The sequence below is a fragment of the Coenobita brevimanus genome, chromosome 1 (genome assembly GCF_032717465.1).
Source record: "Coenobita brevimanus isolate Jiangsu-jjx chromosome 1, ASM3271746v2, whole genome shotgun sequence".
In the NCBI taxonomy this organism is placed as follows: domain Eukaryota; kingdom Metazoa; phylum Arthropoda; class Malacostraca; order Decapoda; family Coenobitidae; genus Coenobita; species Coenobita brevimanus.
Window position 1 is genome coordinate 60977109 of NC_136954.1, and position 19340 is coordinate 60996448.

General features: G+C 42.0%; 1 protein-coding gene across 3 annotated transcripts in view; it reads right to left on the minus strand.

Annotated features, from left to right (window-relative positions):
• Positions 1-19340, minus strand: part of rin (ras GTPase-activating protein-binding protein 2) — a 95767-nt gene that overhangs the window by 16390 nt on the left and 60037 nt on the right. For all 3 annotated transcript variants that reach the window (XM_080280333.1, XM_080279902.1, XM_080280880.1), the window contains one exon: positions 6600-6700. In XM_080280333.1, coding sequence (XP_080136459.1) covers positions 6600-6700 — 101 coding nt within the window. The remainder of the gene's footprint in view (positions 1-6599; positions 6701-19340) is intronic.

Below are 19340 nucleotides of genomic sequence, written 5' to 3' on the forward strand. Positions count from 1 at the left end.
TCTGACACACCAAAAACATTCAATACGTACTGTAGCATAATGCAAACATATCTGATCGAGTCAATCTGGATGCTGTCATTTTTTGGGGGTGCCAAATCCATGACAATGCACTTGTCACAATATTCATCCAGCCAGCTCGATCCCGTCAGCCCCCTAGCCTCAATGACTTTCAAATCTCTCTTCCTCACACACTCAACCACCATATCCCTCCACCTTCTCTTTGGCCTTCCTCACCTCCTTCCTCCTTCAAATACATTCAGAAATACCTTTTTCAATACTCTGTTGTTATCCACTCTCTCCACATGACCATACCATATCAGTACACAATCATCGATTCTGGTGTCTGCAGACTTCCTCACTCCACATTAATCACATTATTTCGTATCCTATCCACTCCCTGTACTCCACATACATTCCTCAGCAGTCCCATCTCCACTGCTCTCATTCATGACTTTTCATTTTCATGCCACACAATCGTCTCACATCCATAAATTTAAGTTGGCACTAACACTACTTCAGGTAAGCCTTGTGCAGCTGTAACACTCAAGCCTCTGTTTCTTATCAAGGCCTTCATTGCACCAGCTACTTTCCCTCCCGGTGTCACTCTACTTTCCACTTCTTTTGCACATTTTTCAGCTTTTTCTATCACTGTACCTAGGTATTTGAACTCTCTCACCAATTCCAGTCTCCCTCCATTCACTGTAACATCACCCTGGGAGTCACCTTCTCTCCCAGTAACCATCACTTTACTCTTTTCTACATTTACTCTTAAGGCACAACACTCACAGACAGCAAAACTCTGCACTAGTCTACCAAGTTTTTGTCCGGTATCTGCACGAAGTGCTGAATCATCAGCACACAACAAATTTGAGATATATCCATCACTATTCATTACCAATGTCATCCTTCTCTCAATTACCCATGTTTTTACTTCTCTCATTATACCATCCATATATATATATAAACAGCATATATATACTGAACAACCACAGGGCCTTCCACAACCTTGTTGCACCCCCACACCAATCATGAACCATTCAGTCTGAAGCCCATTTACCCTTACACATGCTTCACAAACATCACAAAAACTTTTGATGACACCTAGCAGCTTACCATGCACAAAACCTTCCACAATCCTTCTCTGTCTACTTTGTCGTAGGCTTTTCACAGATCCATGAATGCCATAAACACCTTATAGTCCTCCTCACAAGCCCTCTCCACTATCTGTCTTACTGCAAATATTTGATCCACACATCTTATGCCACTCCTAAAGTTACCCTGTTCATCACTCAACAGGACTTTAGTTATCACTCTTACTTTCTTTATAATAATTCTTCCATATACCTTCCTTACCACATTCAATCAACTTATGCCACGATAATTCTTGCACTCAGTTCTCTCACCTTTATTTTTGTACAGGGGTAAAATTATAGCCTTCTTCCACTCTGTTGGCACAATGTCACTCATCCATGGCTTCTTGCATATCTCCTACAAGCACTTCATTCCGATCTCTCCACTACACTTAATCATCCCTGCTCATCAATCCCAGCTGCCTTCCCATTTTTCAGACATTTCACAGCGTTCCTCACCTGTGCTACTGTCACGTTTCCTACCACTGCATTCCTCCTTTGCACACTCCCAAAACCAATCAGCTGCCTTCCCATTTCTCAGACATTTCACAGCGTTCCTCACCTGTGCTACTGTCACGTTTCCTACCACTGTATTCCTCCTTTGCACACTCCCAAAGCCAATCAGCTGCCTTCCCATTTTTCAGACATTTCATGGCGTTCCTCACCTGTGCTACTGTCACGTTTCCTACCACTGCATTCCTCCTTTGCACACTCCCAAAACCAATCATGTTTACAGCAGCTCTGCTCTCTCTATTCCCATTCATCAGGTTCTCAAAATACTCTTTTCATCTGGTGATTACTTCATCCCCATGGGTTAATAATCTACCACTTACATCCTTCACACTTTCACATTTCTTTCCGCTGTCACTTCTACATTTCCAAAACTCTTTCCAGAATAACTTAATATTTTCAAAGGAGTTTGCATTCATTTCTCTTCCTAGATCATCATTTACCTCCTCTTTTTTCCTCTGCACTAGTCTCTTTACATGCTTCTTGCTCTCACTACAGTATATTCAGTTCTTATTCAATTGAACCCCTGACCCATAACCACTCTAGCTACTTCTTCCTCTTTTCCTCCACTGCTCGCTTAACCTCTTCATCCCGTCAGGCCATACCTTCTTCTTCGTTGTTACTCTTCCCATGCCAAACACTGCTTTAGTATTCCTAACTAAGCTATCCCTATATGCATTCCACAGGCTGTCCAGATCCATTTCATTCCAATTCACTTATTTTAACTGCTACCCTACTTTGGCCCTGTATTCATCTGCCATTTATTTGATCCTCAGCTTCCTGACTTTCTCCCTTTCTCTCCTGGTCCACTTCACTCCTCTCAGCTTGATATTCCATACCACAAGCATGTAATCTGACAGATCTCCACATTGTCCTCTCACAGCCCTCGTATCACCAACCATTCCCAACATCGACCTCTCTAGGAACACATAATCAACCAGGCTCCTTTCAACACAATCCCCATTCCCTCTATCCATCCATCCATCATCCAATCCTACATTGCCCCATGAGGAATGTAGGAGCCCAGGGCTGGGCAGCTGATCCTGACATTTAAGATGAGAGTGACCAGCCTCACTCATCCATGAGTGGCATTACATGAGCAATCACCCCTTGGATACAAACCTTCACCGGCTCAATCCGACTGGAGCGCAATAATTACCCACTAAACCACCAAGCGCCAAAATTTGGTTAAATGGTTATCACCCAGTGTAGTAATTGGTATCCTGGTGTAAAGGAAACCATTTGGCTAGTCATTCAGTGTAGAGTCATCCACAGGCAGAAGGAAGAGGAAAGAACGAAGGAATGACAGACAGGGAGTGTAAAGTTCACGTAGGCAGAAGGACAAGGAAAGAATGAAAGAATGGAAGACAGAAGAGGATGGAAGGAAAGAAGGATGGAGGAGAGGAAAGGGCAGACACCCAACAGCAGCATTACATCAAGTGAGTGGATGGTGAGCGCCCCCACAATCCCCGTTCCCTCTATACCATGTATATTTAAGTGCATCTTTGTTTGAAATACGAGTTACAAATGCACAACCTCCTTTCCTGACACGTATCCTTCAGTTGCTTCCCATTATAATTTTCTCATGGCACTCCATTACAATCCATTATGTCATCTTCAGGGCCAGCGCTTACTCTTCCATTCAAATCGCCCATTATGATTACTTTATTGCTCCTGGGCAATTCTCCCATCACTTCATCCAGCTCATCCCAAAACCTGTCTTTCTCTCTCTTAATCCCATCATCACACGGTGCACATGCTACAATCACAACTACTTTCACCTTCTCGAACTTGAACGTGATATACATACATCTCGAGCTGACACACTTTTAACCCGCCCTGTCCCGACCAATTTTCCACCACTGACTCCCTCCAATCTCGACCAATTTTGGATTTTTTTTTTTTTTTTTGGCCCAAACCTCCGCCTTTGGTGAGAAACATCGAAAATTCATAGAGAAATCACTCACCTGAGGTTTAAAATACTGGATACAGGTAGCAGTAACCCTTACGTTACTAGGTTTTCTATCCGGCTGGCTCCAAAGAAAACAAGTTCTATGGGAGGGTAACTATTTCGTACCGTGGCACGACATGTCTTTACTGGCCAGGGGGGGGAGGGGGAGGTCATGCAGGGTAAGGAATTGTCCCTGCTTGGCATCTTGTAGAGGAAGGTGTCCCATGTATATGTACCCAAAATCACGTGCAAAAATGGAAAATTGCGAAAATTAGGGACCTTGCAATTGATGAGCGTTTATATACGTCAACGGGACTGACAGTGACAAAACACATGGACATGTACATACGTCAACGGGACGCGGCAGGTTAATCTCTCATTCCACTCCACCACACTTCTCTCATCAATAAAGCAACTCCTTCCTTGCATCTTCCTCGCCCATTCATGCCTGACCTTACACACTGTATACCCTCCCGCTCATCCACTTCACACCCTTTCATCTTTGTTTAACACGATGCCATCACAGCATATTTCATACTCTTGAACACATTCACCACTTCCACCCATTTGCTCTGCTCATTCACATCCCTCACATTCCACATGGTCATGCGAATCTGCCCATTTGGCTAGGGCCCTGGGCAACTATTGGGCCCTCCGACGCTCTACGAAACATTTGCTATGATTAAAGTGATTTTAGATAGGGGAATCTGGGGGACACTTAACCGGGCCAAAAACCCTGGTTATGTGGTAACCACCCAGCTTAGTAAATGGTTTCCTGGGTACAGAAAACCATTTGGTTTGTCGTTCAGTGTAAAGATCGTAAGGCATCCCTACACTTAGTGAGTGGATGATGGGCTCCCCCATCTACCACTAGCAATGAAAGAATATAAACGAATACTTACAGCAAACATAAAGCATCCTCATCAGGTGAGTAAACAAAGATGGTGAGAACATGGAAGTGGTATGGGGGCCTACATTAATGACAATACAATGGGTCTGTTTGTAAGTTGTATTTTGTGCCTGGACAAAGAATAAACAAGTGAATGAATTAGTGCCATGCAATAAAAAGTCCCCTACCAGATGTTAACCATACCTATGTACTATATGTACTATGTACATATGTACTGTGTACACAATGTGGGTATGTAAAGACCTTGAACTTGGGAGTACATGGCTGGTTGTTTGATGCAACAAACCGTCATAGCATGGGCAAATATTGTGTTAAGTTATATCAAAATCTGTCCATGCACGTGGAAGTTACAGAGCAGAAACAAATGTATGTATGGCTGTAAAGACAACACTTGATCTTGTTTGAGCCCCATGTGTGACCCTGACCTTGGGAGTAGATGGCTGACTGATGTACACGACACACCTTCATGGCAGGGGGAACAATTGTGTGAAGTTATATAAAAATCTGTCCATGCATGTGGTAAGTTACAAAACAGACACGAAACTGCGGACGGACCGATGGAACCACACAAACCAACAGTCCCTGACAAGTTTGACAGGTAGGGGAATAATATAAACATATACAATTTAAACTAAGCCCTCGTTATTCGACAATTAGTTGTTTCGACATTTATATATCTATACCTCTTTTTGCTGTTCGACATGGTTATCCCCGACATCTCAATAATTCAAACTGCTAGCTGCCAGACAAACTGGCTAAGCTGCCCAGTCTCCTGCGTTCTGCCCTGCTGATCAGCTGCCTCTTCATCTGTCTGCATTTCTATTTGGCCTCGTGGAATACTGTAGCACCACCATGGCTCCATCCAAGACCCTACTATTACCCCTGTCAAGCAGCCATTTGCTCACCAACCTAAGTGTTTCACCATCACATGGTCGGTTGATGTTTGTGCCAATGATTAACGAATGCTCTTAATGCACGACACTGTTTTGGCGCCAATTTTACGTAATGCATATCTTAGTTTGCACTGAGTTAGTTGGTTATAATCATACGGGGGGTGCTGGGGGCAACTCCCCCTAGTTAGGCCACCACTGCTATTTATGGTTTTAAACTGAATACCTTTGATTATGTTTGGTGTGGTGATGTCAAGTCCAGTTGGTGAGATCAGCAATAAACACATTATCGAAGGGATTCAGGTGGCTTTCTTTAATACCGCGAAGTAGGTATATTTCGTTTGTTCTCTATTTTTTTTTTTTTAAATCAGATGTCAATCATTTGAGATGTATATAGTACTAAATAATTTTCCTTGGGAATGTAAGTCTATAAGAAAACAGCTCAAATCCCTGTCTCATTCATATTTACCAGTACTTTTTCCATCTTTACTGGATATTTTTTGAATGGGAAAAATCAGTTTGTTATTCGACCAATTTGTTATTCAGTGGGGGAGAGATGTGTGTATATATATGTAAGAGGCGGCTGCAGTCCTACCGGAACCAGGTTCAAATCCCCGCTGTGGCAGGGAACAGTTTAAGGATTTGAATTTCATACAAAGCAGACTTTACTGATCTACCAGAAGACCCAGCGACAAGTTGTAAAAATACTCCAGCTAACAGCAATGCACCATTCCTGTATGAGGCAGCTCTAGCATGTATTCAATATACTGCAGATGCTGGGTGTTAGCGCCGAAGTGGTGTCATGTAGAGGTGTATGGCATGTAGGAGGACTACTGGGCCTTGGGACTTAAATCATTAATGGCAATCCTTTCACTGTATAATACTTGGTTTATCTGGGTGGTTTACTGAAGCTAGCACCAAAATACAACAAGACAATTGAGTGGCATTCTAGCATCAGTCTTCAAAAACTATTGGATATCCTTTCTGTTATTAGTACACTTGAGTTTCATTTAGGCTAACAACAAACAATTTTAAATACACATGAGAAAACCCATCCCTAATGATGGGGAGAAGTAGAATCTAGAAAATGATGGAACAGAAAGCAAAGTAATTGCTCTTATAACAGCATGCTTAATTATAAGAGCCAGACACTCATTTATCCATTATCCAAAAAGCTGAACCTAAATAATATAAATGGGATAGCCTACCTTGAGCTCCTCCTCCCCAGCTGCGTGAGGAAGGTTGCCGACGAAGATCTGTTGGCTGTCAGGCACTTGTGGCCGGCGCTTCTCCTCACTGCCCAGGCTCTCTGCACCACCAAATAATTCACCATAAGTTGCACACACATTACTTACAACCACATTAGCCACTTTTGAGTTACACCCACTATACTTATGGTCAGGTCTTACTATAAGTCAGGGCTATGTTCCAAAATGTCATAACTTTTCCTATATAGATTTAGTACTGTAAACTGGGACTATAATGTGTTTATGGCATTTATGGATCTGGAAAGGGCATACAATAAAGTAGACAGAGATGCATTGTGGAAGGTTTTGTTCATGTACAGTGTAGATGGAAAGCTGCTTGGTGCTGTCAAGAGTTTTAATGATGGTAGTGAGGCATGTGTAAGGGTAAATGGGCATCTAAGTGAATGGTTCACGATAGGTGAGGGCGTGCAACAAGGTTGTGTGATGTCCCTATGGTTGTTCAATAAATATATTGATGGGGTGACGAGATAAATAAAAACACGAGTAATGGAGAGAGGGATGGCACTGCTAATGGATGAAATATCTCAAATTTATTGTATACTGATGATACAGTGTTACTTGCAAATACAAGACAAGAGCTTGGTAGACTAATCCAGAGGTCTGTAGATGTCTGTGATCATCGTGCCTTGAGAGTAAATGCAGAAAAGAGTAGTGATGGTTACTGAGAGAGAAGGTGACTTCCAGTGTGATGTTACAGTGAATGGAGAGAGACTAGAATTGGAGAGATCAAATAGCTGGGTACAATGATAGAAAAGAGAGGAAAATGTGCAAAAGAAGTGGAAAGTATGGTGACACAAGGAAGGAAAGTAGCTGGTGCTATGAAAGCCTTGATAAGAAACAGGCTTCAGTGTTGCACTGCATGGGGGTTACATGAAGGAGTGTTAATGCCAACTTTAACATATGGATATGAGACTATGGTGTGGCATGAAAATGAAAAGTCAAGAGTAAGAGCAGTGATGTGACTGCCGAGGAATGTATGAGGAGTACAGTGGACAGGATATGGAATAATGTGATTTGTGAAAGATGCGGAGTGAGGAAGTCTGTGGACACCAGAATCGAAGAGAGTGTACTGAGATGGTATGGTCAAGTAGAGAGAATGGATGACAATATTGGAGAAAAAGGTATATCTGAGAGAATATGAAGGAGGGAGGAGGCAAAGTAGGCCAAGAAGAAGGTGGAGGGATAAGGTGGATGAGTCTGTGAGGAAAAGATATGGAAGTTAGTGAGACTAAGGGACTGACAAGAGATCGAGCTGGATGGGGTAATTTTGGTTGGAGAAGTGCATAACTAGGAACTGGGCATCCCTTTTTAATCTGACAGCGTTTGGATTGGCTCCATCAGATAGGTATACATGAAGCTACAGAAAGTGGTGACTTTTTTTCGCCTATCTTACGAACCCAGGATTTCAAGGGCTTGAATACTGAGTAAATTGAAGTGTGGTCCATTGAATTGGGCAAACATTGGCTGTCTGGATGTTTCTAATCTTCACCCTGTCACTGGGTGGGAAGGAGGTCCAGATGATGATGATGAAACTGGGGCATACAGCAAATTTGTTTTATAGGCACAGACAAAATTTTAACAGGAAAACTTTGTTATTTAGCATGGACTTAACTACATATATTGTACATGGCCTTAATTTACAAACATTCAAGATCAAATAAAAAAAGTCATCAGGTACAGAATAGCACACATCACCGTGCTTTGGTATTATTGGGCTATCAAGCCAAAGTTCCAAAGTTCATGGTTGTTAAAGTAAACAATACATTATGTATATAAGGGAGAAGATGATTAGACATTACCAAATACATATATATATATATATATATATATATACACACATATACAGTAATCCCTGTACTTTCCGGACGCCCACTTCCCAGACACCCCACTTACCGAACATTGTGGGCCTGGACCTTCAGAATCCAAAAAAAAAAAAAAAAAAAAAAAAAACCACGCAAAATCCTAATTTTTTCCCACCGGAAATTTGAAAATGCCGGGTGGTGTCGATCACCTGGTATACACCATGGCCCCTTCACCCCTTCCTCCCCCCTCCCCTGTCAGGGTTGCCATTTGGTATTTTTCATTACCAAATGTGGGCCAATTTGGTACTGAAAAATTCGTTTGGTAATGAATCAGAATAATGCATTACCAAACGGATTTTTCACACATACGAGGATACAAAGGATGGAGACGATGGATTGTTTGCTCTCTCTGATTAATCTGCTAGTGTGAAAATAATCAATATGCTGTTAATTATAGGGAGAGTGATTACGTGTATTTCCATTTGTATATATAATTAGTGACGAATAAATGCTAGCTTTACGAGTTTGGTAATGAAAAGTTAAATTTAGTAATGAAAATTGAGGAGTTTGGTAATGTGGCCGTTGCGATCTGGCAACTCTGCTTCCCCGTCATCAGCAGTTAATGCCTAACTTCAGTCGTGAGTAGATCTATATCGCAATGGAAGCCACGCGTGATCAGATATTCATTCTTAGATCTTTAGTGGAAAAGTTTCTAGAGAAGGAGAAAGAAGTTGTATGCGGCTTTCATGGATTTGGAGAAGCATATGACAGGGTGGATAGACAAGGATTGTGGAAAGTATTAAGAATATATGGCGTAGATGGGAAGCTGCTGAATGCTGTGAAGAGTACCTATGATGGTGCTAAGGCTGCAGTGCGTGTGGATGGTGAAATGAGTGAATTTTTCTCTTTGAAGGTTGGGTTGAAACAAGGATGTGTCATGTCTCCATGGTTGTTCAACCTGTACATGGATGGGATAATAAAAGAGGTACAAGGTAGGGTAGTGGATGTTGGAAAGGCTCTGGTGAGAGAGGGTAGTGTTTGGAAACTCCCTGTACTGTTGTTTGCAGATGATACTGTGTTGTTGAGTGAAGATGAAGGGGAGCTACAAGGCTTGGTGGATGAGTTTGGGAGAGTGTGTAAGAAACAGAATCTAAAGGTGAATGTAGGGAAGAGTAAAGTGATGGTCTTTGAGAGAGGTGACGTCAGTGAATGTACAGCGAGGTTGGATGGTGAGGAATTGGAAAATGTGAGTACATTTAAGTACTTGGATAGTGTGATGAGTAAGGATGGAGGCTTGGAGGGTGAAGTGCTTGAAAGGGTACAGCAGGAAGAAAGGTTGCTGGTTCTTTGAAAGCAGTGATAAGAAACAGGGAAGTGAAAAAGTTACTACATGACAGTATTGTGATACCAACTCTAACGTATGGAAGTGAAGCATGGACACTGTTGGAAAGGCACAAGTCAAGAGTGAATGCAGTGGAAATGAGTTATTTAAGAGGAGCCTGTGGAGTCACATGGAGAGACAGGCTGACAAATAAGGATATAAAGGAGCATTGTGGTGTGGATGTGTATCTGATAGGATGCATTAGGAGGAATACACTGAGGTGGTTTGGCCATGTGGAGAGGATGGAGGGTGAAAGACTGACAAACAGAGTGTCTGTGAGTGAGGTGGAGGAGGGGAGAGGGAGGGGGAGGCTGAGGATGAGATGGAGGGATGGGATGGAGAGGTATATGAGAGAGAGAGAGGGGGGGGGGGAGTTGGGAGCAGGGCAGTGAAATGGCGGGGGACAGGGAAAAGTGGAGGCGATTTGTTTGTGGCCACCCCGAACGGGATTGAGGAGTCTGGCAATAGATAGATAGATAGATATACAGTAAAACCTCGATATAACGGACTTCAGTAGACCAGAATTTGCGTTCATCGGACTCGAGGAGCTACTGGACTAAATTTCCTATATATCGGAAAAAGTCCGATAAAGCCAGAAGCAGTCCAGACTGCTTGACCACTTCAGCTATGTTTACCACAATAAGGTAAATAAAAGACATGTTTATCAGTGTAGAGTAGAGTATTATAATATATATTATACCACCTGATTAATGTAGTTTATCAGTGTTAAGAATATATGGAGTAGATGGGAAGTTGTTGAATGCTGTGAAGAGTATGTATGATGGTGCTAAGGCTGCAGTGCGTGTGGATGGTGAACTAAGTGAATTTTTCTCTTTGAAAGTTGGTTTGAAACAGGGATGTGTCATGTCTCCATGGTTGTTCAATCTGTACATGGATGGGGTAATAAAAGAGGTACAAGGTAGGGTAGTGGATGTTGGAGTGGCCCTGGTGAGAGAGGATAGTGTTTGGAAACTCCCTGTACTGTTGTTTGCAGATGATACTGTGTTGTTGAGTGAAGATGAAGGGGAGCTGCAAGGCTTGGTGGATGAGTTTGAGAGAGTGTGTAAGAAACGGAACCTAAAGGTGAATGTAGGGAAGAGTAAAGTGATGGTCTTTGAGAGAGGTGAAGTCAGTGAATGTATAGCGAGGTTGGATGGTGAGGAATTGGAAAATGTGAGTACGTTTAAGTATTTGGGTAGTGTGATGAGTAAGGATGGAGGTTTGGAGGGTGAAGTGCTTGAAAGGGTACAGCAGGGAAGAAAGGTTGCTGGTTCCTTGAAAGCAGTGATAAGAAACAGGGAAGTGAGCATGTAAGTTAAAAGTTACTACATTACAGTATTGTGATACCAACTCTAACGTACGGAAGTGAAGCTTGGACGTTGTTGGAAGGACACAAGTCAAGAGTGAGAGCAGTGGAAATGAGTTATTTAAGAGGAGCTTGTGGAGTCACGTGGAGAGACAGGCTGACGAATGAGGATATAAAGGAGCGTTGTGGTGTTGATGTGGATGTGATAGGAAGCGTTGTGAGGAACACACTGAGGTGGTTTGGCCATGTGGAGAGGATGGAGGGTGAAAGACTGACGAAGAGAGTGTATGTGAGTGAGGTGGAGGGTGGAAGAGGGAGGGGGAGACCGAGGATGAGATGGAGGGATGGGGTGGAGAGGTATATGAGAGAGGGGGGTGTGAGTTGGGAGCAGGGTAGTGAAATGGCGGGGGACAGGGCGACTTGGAGGCGATTTGTTTGTGGCCACCCCAAACGGGATTCAGGCGTCTGGCAATAGATAGATAGATAGATTAATGTAGTGAATTTATATCACAATGCAGTACCGCAATGGTATTCAAAACAGTTTAAAAATCGTTCATACAATCTGGACTTATGCCTAATATATCGGAAAAAGTCCGGATGTCACTTTTATCAGAATTCCGCATTTTTCAGAACGGTTTGGGCTCCAATTAGTCCGTAATAGTCAGGTCTTAATGTATATATATACATATATGTACACACACACACATATATATATATATAGTGGGCTCACACAGTGCGCAAGAGATTGGGCTGTCCGCGACCTCGCGCAGTGTGAATTTGCGCACTGAGAATACATAATCTTATGTGAAAAATTACATATGGGCAGCACCCCCTCATACCTGGACCTTTCTTGGCGCTTAGTTACATAATAAAGGGAAAATTTTTCAGACACTGTACTACAGATATAGCTACAATAACAACATGGGCAGTCACCTTAACAACAGTAGACAACAGGCCTGATGGACTTAAATAACAGGGGTTCCAAGGCGTGGTAACACACTTAGAGTGCCTCCATCGCCACCCCGGCGGCACCATGCTTGTTTAACGGTTGCCAATGTTGTATTATTCCAGGCTTTGACGAAGAAATTCATGGCCTGTTGAATGTTACATTTCTTCCAGAATGCAGCAACAGACATTATGGTGGGGGTTGCTGGTATGCCAGGTGAAGCAGGTGAGTCAGGTGGGGCTGTGAAGGTGGAGGGGGAGGCAGCTGGTGAGTCAAGTGGGGCAGTGAAGGAGGAGGGGACGGCTGTGGGCGAGTCAGGGGAAGTAGTGAGGGGAAGATCCTCCCTCTCCTCCTCACTACTGCTCACATCTTCGGCAATTTCCTTTATCTCTTCTTGCTTGTTTGTTTCATTCCTCATCTTGTTATGAACGTATTGGCAGTATAACAACTTGGTATTCACGAAATAACTGTCATTATTACAGAAACTGGGTATCTATTCTAACTCACTGTTATTGCTGAAAACGTTATTGTCGAAGTTGTTACTGGCGAGATCTTACTGTAGACTCCTTTAGAGCACCTTCCCCAAGAGCCTCTAGGTCACTATTGGCGCTTTGTGTGGGGGTAGGGGGTCGCATACCATGGAAAATGGCGTTTTGAGCCACTACTTGACTCTACCTCGCATTCTGTGAAGTAAACTTGCGCAATCAAGGTTTTTGGTCATGATTTTTGGTCACTCCCGCACAATGCGATTCGCGCACTCTGAGCTTGCACAGTAGGCAAGCCCACTGTATATACTGTGTTTATATATATATAGTAATCCCTGTACTATCTGAAAGTCCACTTTCTGGACTCCCCACTTACCGGACATTGTGGGCCTGGACCTTCGAAACCCAAAAAATGGCCAAAAAAAGAAAAAAACAAAACAAATCCAAATTTTTTCCCACCAGTAATTTGAAATTGCTGTGCGGCGCCAAACAGGCCAGCTGTGTTTACACACGGCCCCCTCATCCCCTCCCCCCCTTACCAGTTACCACCTAACTGCCATCACGAGTAGATGCTCATCGCAATGGATGATGCCACACGTGCTCGTTTTTGTGAAAAAACAGTGAATAAACTGCAATACCTAGCCACTAGACCACATGGGAATTTACAGTGCTGTGCAGTGTTAAGAAATTAGAATTTAGAGTGCAAAGGACTAACTGTTGAGTGCAAACTGGTGGTTGAAACTGGCATGGTGCAATTAAGAACAAAATGTGCAGTGTTAAACAATTATAGCTCACAGTGCAAAGAATTAAGTGCAGCACAACACTGGATTACTGTATGTGCTTCAAGAGCATTTTCACCATTGCCAAAGCCTTTAGAGAAGGCAGCCACAGATGTGCTGTAAGTACCCTGTACACTGCTATTTTCCATAACCACTTTTAATTCCTCATTCTCTGGTTCCTTTTCATTTATTTCATGTTTTATGTCCATTACTGGTGTGAATAGGGTCTTAAATAGGTTTAAATAGGTGCTATGCATGTCAGGTAGGGAGTTGTTTACATGGCTTTCAAATTACAGTAGGCTGGGTTAGGGTCTTTAAGTACCAGTCCAGCAGGCAGGGCCCCACCTTCCGGACATGCCTCTGGCTCTATTACATCAGGTAGTGGAGGGATTACTGTATATACATACAAACAGACAGACATTTATATATATATATATATGGTATAGATAGATAGATAGATATACAGTAATCCCTCCAAGAGCCGACATAATAGAGCCCGAGTAACAGCCAGGACTTGGTCTTGTCCAGAACTTGGGAAAAATGCCCCTGGACAGATACTTACAGTAGAGACCCCAACCCAACCTAACTTTGAAAGCCACTTAAATAACTCCCCACTGGACATGCACAGCACCTATTTAAGACCCTATTCACACAAATAAGGGACAGAAACCATAAAATAAATGAAAAGGAACCAAAGAATGAGAAATTAAAGGTGAGTAAGGAAAATATTTAGCAATGTACAGGGTACTTACGACAGGTCCGTGGCCGTCACGAAGATTAACCTGCCTCCTCAATGGCGAAGGTGCACTTGAAGCACGTACAGTAATCAAGCATTGTACTGCACTTAATCCTTTGCACTGTGAATTATAATTGTTTAACACTGCACATTCTGTTCTTACTTATGCCATGCCAGTTGCAACACACCAGTGTTGCACTCTGCACTAAATCCTTTGCACTCTGAACTGTAATTTCTTAACACCGCACAACACTGTAAATTCCCATGTGGTCTGGTGGCGAGGTATTGCAGCTTATTCACTGTTTATTCACAAAAGCGAGCATGTGGGCAGCCATGGCGACGAGTGTGCAGTCACAACGGTAGGTAGGCGGGAAATGGGGAGGATGCAGGGGCACTCTTGCAAATGTTGCCTGAACTATGCGTCAAAACACAGCTGTTCAACACCGCGGCAAATTTAGAGTATGGACGAACATATATCGTTTTTTTTTCTGAATTTTGAGGTTTCTTGGCCATTTTTGGTGTCCCAGATATCCAAATATTCTAGGGAATAATCTGAGACTTGGACTAATGGACCCAAACCCAAAATGTCCAGGACTTAGGGTGTCTGGGTCTTAAAGGGATTACTGTATATATACATACACATGCATACATACATACATATATATATATATATATATATATATATATATATATATATATACATAGACAGATATATAGATAGATTGATATACAGCAAACTCGCCCCTAACGCGAGGGTTTCGTTCCAACCATGGCGCGTTCGGCGCGAAACTGCGTAAGTTTTAACTGCTCCTTATTTTGCTCCCTAGACCCCCTAAATGTGGTCTTTTGCTGTTATCTGCCATTGGTAATCAATATGAAGCACTTCAAGTGGTTAGAAGGTTTATTTAATGTTATAACTTACAAATACAGTACTGCATTGCAAAACTTCAAAAACAAATACGTAAACACAAGGCAACATTCCGATGCCGATTGGTCTCGGGACAATTCGTCGTCGTCAATTTGCCATCACAACAATAACAAGACAATTTGCTGTCATTAATGAAGACAGCTGTGGGTGATGCTAAAATCTAATTCAAAGGCGAAATAATTATACTGTATTTATAGAATGACGGGGAATTGTTCAGGGTGCGAATTGTCCTGACGGGGATTCGTCCATGTTTTGAGAGGGAATTGTCTGACGGCGAATTTACTTCATGGAGAATTGTCTTGGAACCCGCCGATCATGGGTAATCATATAAATCAGGTCAACTGGTTACAAGGCTTTATTTAATGCTTTAACTTTATTTAAGTGCTTTAACTTACATACCAGAAGAGTAAACATTTAACTTACAAATACAGTATCGAGGAAAATCTGTGCTGCAAATCTTTAACGAACAAATAAAAAAGGCAATATTCCGATGCCTATCAGGTAAACTGGTTATAAGACTTTACTTCTTGCTTTAACGTTATTTAATAGTACTTTAACTTGTACATAAACTTACCAGAACAGTAATGTAAATATTTAGTACTATGGAAAAGCAGGACACCATCACGTGATCAAAACAAACCGTGCGTGGTGCTGCACTGATGATCGAGGATTTGCCCTTTCACAGGCCGCCTCTCTTGCGTAAATTTATAGTTTTCGTAATGGTTCTTTAATCTTACGTTGTCTTATACATATCCAGGCACTAACCGCGTATAATTGCGAGTGCATTCGGTGAGAATGTGTTCGGGGCGAGATTTCTGTATATATATATATATATATATATATATATATATATATATATATAAATACCTGCATATACATACTGTATGTATACAGTCATTACTCATTTTACGATGTTTTGGTTTATAATATTTCACTACAACGGTAATAGAAAAGCTTCACCTCAATATTCAATTTACAATAAATTTCCCGCTATAACGATTCTGCCATCAGAAAGCGCCAGGAACACGCAAGGTGACTGTCACTTGTCTCAGGCAAGATGGCGGCCCCGGTGTTCATGCATTGTTATGGTTCAGGTCCCGCCACCCCTTCAAAGCCCTGTCTTTTCAGCTTGTTCATGTGTGTACCCGTTATCCTCACCTCTCAGCCAAACATCGTACTACAGTACTGTGGATTTGGTGCCCAGTGGTTAAGGTCAGTGCCAGTGTGGGCCCCAGTGCTATGGTTGGTGGAGGTATGGGTCCCAGTGCTAAGGTTGGTGCAGGTATGGGCCAGATTCCCTTCCCCCTAACCTGTTCCTGTCTGACTCAGAGGCTGATCACTAGTGCTTGCAAGCACAGGCTGTCCCCCAGCCTTGGACCAACACAGGAAGAAATGAAGGTGGGTTGTCATTTATGGTTCAGTCTTGGTTAGGTGACTTTGGGAAGTTGAGCTGACGTAACCCCCCCTTTTATGATGGGTTTCAATGTACCGATTTACGATAAAATCGGTATATGATAAGGTATGACCTGACGTAACCCCATCATAAAACGAGTAATGACTGTATACTGTATATATATATATACAGTAGTGCACCAACTTTCGCTACAGCAGGATTCGCGGAATCCACTTTCGCGGCATGCACCAAATATTCCCTAACTTCCACTTTCGCTTGAAAAAAATCGATTTTCGTGCACAAATTTTGGGTTTGGGACAATATTTTGAACTTTGAATTTCCTGCACCGCCCGCCCGCAACCCACCACCATCTTGAATGACGTCATGTCAACACTCTGTCCACCCATTCCCGCCATTGTGTACGAGCGTGCTAGCTCCATTGTGTTGGATTCTCACGGTTCAATGGCCTCTACTATACAAAGGGAAATTCAGCACAGAGTGGAAGTGTTGCATCAAGTTGCATCTGAGGAGGCAGAGAGAGAGAGTGGTAGCGAGGCAGCAAGAGGTGGCGCCAATACGTCTGGCGTGGCTAAATAAGCCCGCCACGCGCCTCGGATACTTACCCCCAACATCCATTAAACACCTCAACCTGGTCTCTGTGGTATGTTTCTCCTCATATAATGTGTACTGTACAGTTTTTATTGTTTGTATCTCACAATGCAATGTACAATAGTGATTTGATGTACTGTATTGCAAGTGAAAATGAAAATCTGATGTTACTTTAGGATAACCGGGAACCAATTAGCCTTTTTGCCATAAAGACAATGCCCCAACTTTCGCTAATTCCACTTTCGCGCATTATTTTTGGACCCAATTAGGCGCGAAAATTGGTGCCCCACTGTATATATATATACACACAGTAAAAGTCCTACTATTCAGCAGCTGATTATTTGGTAGATCCGACATTTTGGCAGTTTTGAGAAATAGTCTCATTTACGAAAATCATTGATTGTTCGGCAGATGTCCGGAATCATCTCGGCAGTCCAGGAAGTGTTATCTGTGACTTCCAGGCCTAATGTTTCATTACACTTCTGTATGTTCACTAATTACGATATTTTTTCAGATTCAAGTACAGTACTGTATTGATTACAATACAGTACAGTATCATACAGTACAGTAACCACCGCCACCTAATTAGCGAGGGTTACGTTCCAAGCCCCCTCGCTAATTCTTGAAATTTGTTCATTCTTGAAGCCTTCCTGAAAATGCCATTTACCAGTAATTGCATAGCCCATGAACAACTGATACTGTAATGCATTACCCATAAATAAATGTTGCTTGTTAAATCAGTTTCCCCGTTGTTTTTAGCTGTACAGCTGTGACAGCTCTAGTATTTTTATTCCTCAGCATAATGGTGGAAGGGACTGTCCTGTTTAACTAAACCTAACCTAACCGAGTTTAACTGTACCTAATAATCCTAACCTAACCAAAAGTCAGAAAAATACTTTAAAATAAACTGGAGGAAGATGAGTTGCTAAGGTCTTTCTGATGAAAGTTAAACATACATTTAGCGCTCATTCTTTTGTTCGTTTTTGTGTTTAATGTGAAAGAGAGAGTATTGATGCAAAGAGTAATATATCCCATTAACCCCTTAACCCCCTAACCGCGGGCTTGTTTTGCTTTTTCTTGCAGCTCCCGCGGGCATATTCGCGCTCCGACACACTCTCTAAAAATATTTGCCAAAAATCAGTTAATAGTCTTAGAATATCAAAATCACATATGCTTATGGCACATACCTTCAGCTTTCTCCTGAAGTGTTTGTTGAGCCTTCGTCGAGTACCGTAGGACTTGTGGAGACCTCTGAAGTTGGGTAACGAAGTCTCCACTTTACACTTCCCGAAATCCCATAATATGATTACCACAGCCCGATATTATCACTAGAAACACTATTCTATGATTCTCAAATAGTTTGGAATCCATACTCAAAAAAAAAGGAAAAAAAGAAAGAAAGAAAGAAAGAAAAAAAAAAAACTGTGAAAGCAATGAAAATTACGAGGGCGTATGACCTTCCCACTTCCGATCGTTCGCTGCTGGTGTTCTGTCATTTATTATTCAAAAAAACACTCACAGTTTATATTTCTATTACTATATAACACTTATATATATCTACAGTCTTTATCCATAAGTTTCCTTCAGTAATAATAGTTTATTGTCACTGTAGGGATTCAATTTCTTTCAGTAAAATACGTAGCATTCACTTTCTCATCCTGTATACTAGCATTGAGAGTGAATGTCACTTTCACCTTCACTCTCATAACTCACAGTATTCATACATGCTAGAGTGAAACTTTCACTTTCATTACTCCTAGTATATATACTCGTATTCTTATAATATTACTCGTTTACATTTCTATTTACGTTCTCTATTTTATTTACATTATTTACATTTCTATTTTATTTACACTGTTATGCACTGTCACTTGAAATAACTTATAAAACTATTTTCCACTGTTCACTTTATTTACATTCATTGCTTTCACTTGCTGTTTACACATTATTTACAATTCCACTTGCACTGTTTTACTCAACAGAAAGATCGTAGTCACTTTCTTATCAATTGTCAGCCCTTTACTTCTTTCCACACGAGGTTTAGTAGGGGGTAAAGGTCACAGGGCCCTTTGCATGGGGCTAAAATGCAGCGGAAGTTAGCAGGAGCGAATCCGACGTACTTTCACCTTGAAAGACGACAGTAAACTGATAGTGGGGGAGCCGGGGGGGCTTACCTAGGGAGAATGCATTACTGCCAACGTCAGCCTCTTGAGAGCTGCTAATATACAGCTGTAAAATGATTGGCAGGAAATCTAGACAATACATTATAAATTAGGTAGTTCCAGGTGAATGTAAATATCACTTAGGCTTCTCCCT